Raw genomic sequence first — 2,500 nt, 5'->3', positions numbered from 1 at the left:
TCTTCCCTTTCTCTCCTCCATCTCCCTCCTCGCCCCCCCCCCCCCCTCTCTCTCTCTCTCTCTCTGTAGGGGATTTGGAGTTGTATCCACGGCGTCCACATCGACATGAAAAAGAAGTCCGAGCTGGATTTTAGCCCTCAGGCTAACATGCTGAAGCTCATCAAGTCAGCCAAACAGATGACCAACATGTCCAACCTCTCTACGTCCAGGATCAATTCCCCCAAGCGGGCGGCTGAGTTCATGCACTCGGCGGGGCCCATGATCATGGATATGATGGCTGAGAAAGGTCTTTTCTCTCTCAATTTGTTTTGTTGTTGATTCAAACACATTACAACCACAACGTCGTGGATATAAAGGCATTTTTTTAAATCGATGAGGATGGTTCTTCTTATTTTACAAACACATTACAACCATAAATAGTGGATACAAATGCATTTCGAATCATTAAAAACAATATATATTTTATTTATTTGTTACTTTATATTAACTAGGCAAGTCAGTTATTTGAAATATATATTTTATTTTAAGGTAACTTCATCTACGCCGACAATCGAAGCTACGCCCCTAAAGAGGTGATCTACGGTGATACGGGCGACCTCCAGGCGTACCTGGCCAACCGACACAAAGACCACCTGAACAACTACATCTTCCAAGGAGGACAGCACCCTCTGACCCTCAACGAGTCAAACCCAAACTCCGTGGAAGTGGCGGTGAGCGCGGACGCCGCCCAGACCAACGCCAAACCCAGAGGCCTGTGGAAGAAGTCGGTGGACACAATGCGGCAGGGTCCAGGTGTCCCCGGCCCCGACATGCTGTCCCCAGACCCTCGCATCTCCATGAAGACACAGCGATACCTTCCGGAGGAAGCAGCTCACTCAGACATCTCTGACTGCTCCAGCCGAGGAGGAGGCGGTTCGTACCAGGACCCGGAAAACAACATGCACCTGAAGAACAAGGACGGATTAAAAAAAAGACAGTTGCCGTCAAAATACCCTAGGGACTGCAGCGAAGTGGAGCTGTCCTACTTAAAGACTAAGCAGGGCAGCGGAGGGGGTGGAGGAGTGGGAGGACAGGGACAAGGACAGATCTACACCATAGACTCAGATAGAGAACTCAATCTCAACTCCGATCCTTTACACTACCGCGAGAGTCGAGGCCTGGCCGCCGACGACCTGGACTACCCGGAGATCTACTCTGACCACAACGACAACTACAGGAAGTGTCAGGATCAGCCAATCATCCACCTCAACTCGTCCCCGCTGCACCACGCCGACGTCGACCTGCTCCCGGACTCGACTTACTCCAAACACTACGGCGTGAAGGATAAGAGCTTGTCCCTGTCGCCCCACGAGACCAACGACCGTTCCAAACAGACCCACTGCCGCTCCTGTCTGTCCAAGTTCCCTGCCAGTAGCAGCTACACCCCGGGTCACTACACGCCCACAAACACCGCTTCTGTCGCCGCCGCCGCAGCCGCCGCCGCCGCCCGCTCGCCCTACAACCGCTGCGAAGCGTGCCTCCACACTGCTAACCTCTACGACATCAGCGAAGACCAGCTGCTCCAGGACGCCCTGCTGACCAACCAGGGAATGCAACATCCGGACGAGATGTTCGGCCACTACTGGCCTCAGACGGACGGTCCGCACGTCCAGAAGAGAAATCGGCTGCGTATGTCCCGCCAACACTCGTTCGACAACATCATGCTGGAGAAGCCTAAAGAAATAGATCTGGGGCGTCCGGCTCGCTCCGTCAGCCTCAAAGAGAAAGACCGCTGCTTCCTGGACGATTCTCCCTACGCCAACCTGTTCAGCGTCCGCCAGGCCGACAAGCTGTTGGGCTCCAGGTCGATGCTGTTCAACCTGGAGGAGAACAAACGGAGCAAGTCGCTGTACCCCGAACACGGCTCTGACAACCCCTTCATGGCGTCTTCGCTGAGGGACGACACGCGCCTCGTCCACGGACGCAGCTCCTCCGACATTTACAAACAGCTGGGAGGAGGAGGAGGAGGAGGAGGGCTCAAAACATCGCAACGCAACGAAAACAATCTGAGATCCTCGGTCAAATCCGCCGCTTCCTACTGCTCCCGGGACGGAGGACGGATACCAGCCAATGACATGTACATTACAGAGCATGTGATGCCTTATGTAGCCAATAAGACAAGTTCTTACTCAGCCGCACCGCGAGGGGTACTAAACTCAGCCCAGTTCAGCAATAGACGGGTTTATAAGAAGATACCCAGTCTGGAGTCAGACGTTTAATTAACTTAATGATTATAATTATTAGTAGGGTTATTACGAAGTCTTTCTGCTGTGTTTTATTATAGTTTATAACTATCTACTATCCACTTAGGATGCCATAGACACACTTATTCTTCTTCTTCTGCTACTACAACTACTACTACTATTACTACTATAGCCAGATATACGTATGAGGGGAGTTGAAGCTCTCTCTCTCTCTACTAATCTCTCTGTTCCTTCCAGGGGAGTTGAAGCTCTCTCTC

General features: G+C 52.0%; 1 protein-coding gene across 1 annotated transcript in view; it reads left to right on the top strand.

Moving 5' to 3' along the window:
- LOC139394598 (glutamate receptor ionotropic, NMDA 2A-like) overlaps positions 1–2,500 on the top strand; it is an 86,736-nt gene that overhangs the window by 84,149 nt on the left and 87 nt on the right. The window contains exons 13-14 of the mRNA XM_071142700.1: positions 70–286; positions 529–2,500. The exon at positions 529–2,500 is cut by the window's right edge and continues 87 nt beyond it. Of these exons, the coding sequence (XP_070998801.1) occupies positions 70–286; positions 529–2,258 (1,947 nt within the window). The 3' untranslated portion in view covers positions 2,259–2,500. The remainder of the gene's footprint in view (positions 1–69; positions 287–528) is intronic.

Source organism: Oncorhynchus clarkii, unplaced genomic scaffold, assembly GCF_045791955.1.
Source record: "Oncorhynchus clarkii lewisi isolate Uvic-CL-2024 unplaced genomic scaffold, UVic_Ocla_1.0 unplaced_contig_1649_pilon_pilon, whole genome shotgun sequence".
Taxonomy (NCBI): domain Eukaryota; kingdom Metazoa; phylum Chordata; class Actinopteri; order Salmoniformes; family Salmonidae; genus Oncorhynchus; species Oncorhynchus clarkii.
This window is presented reverse-complemented; position numbering and strand designations above follow the sequence as displayed.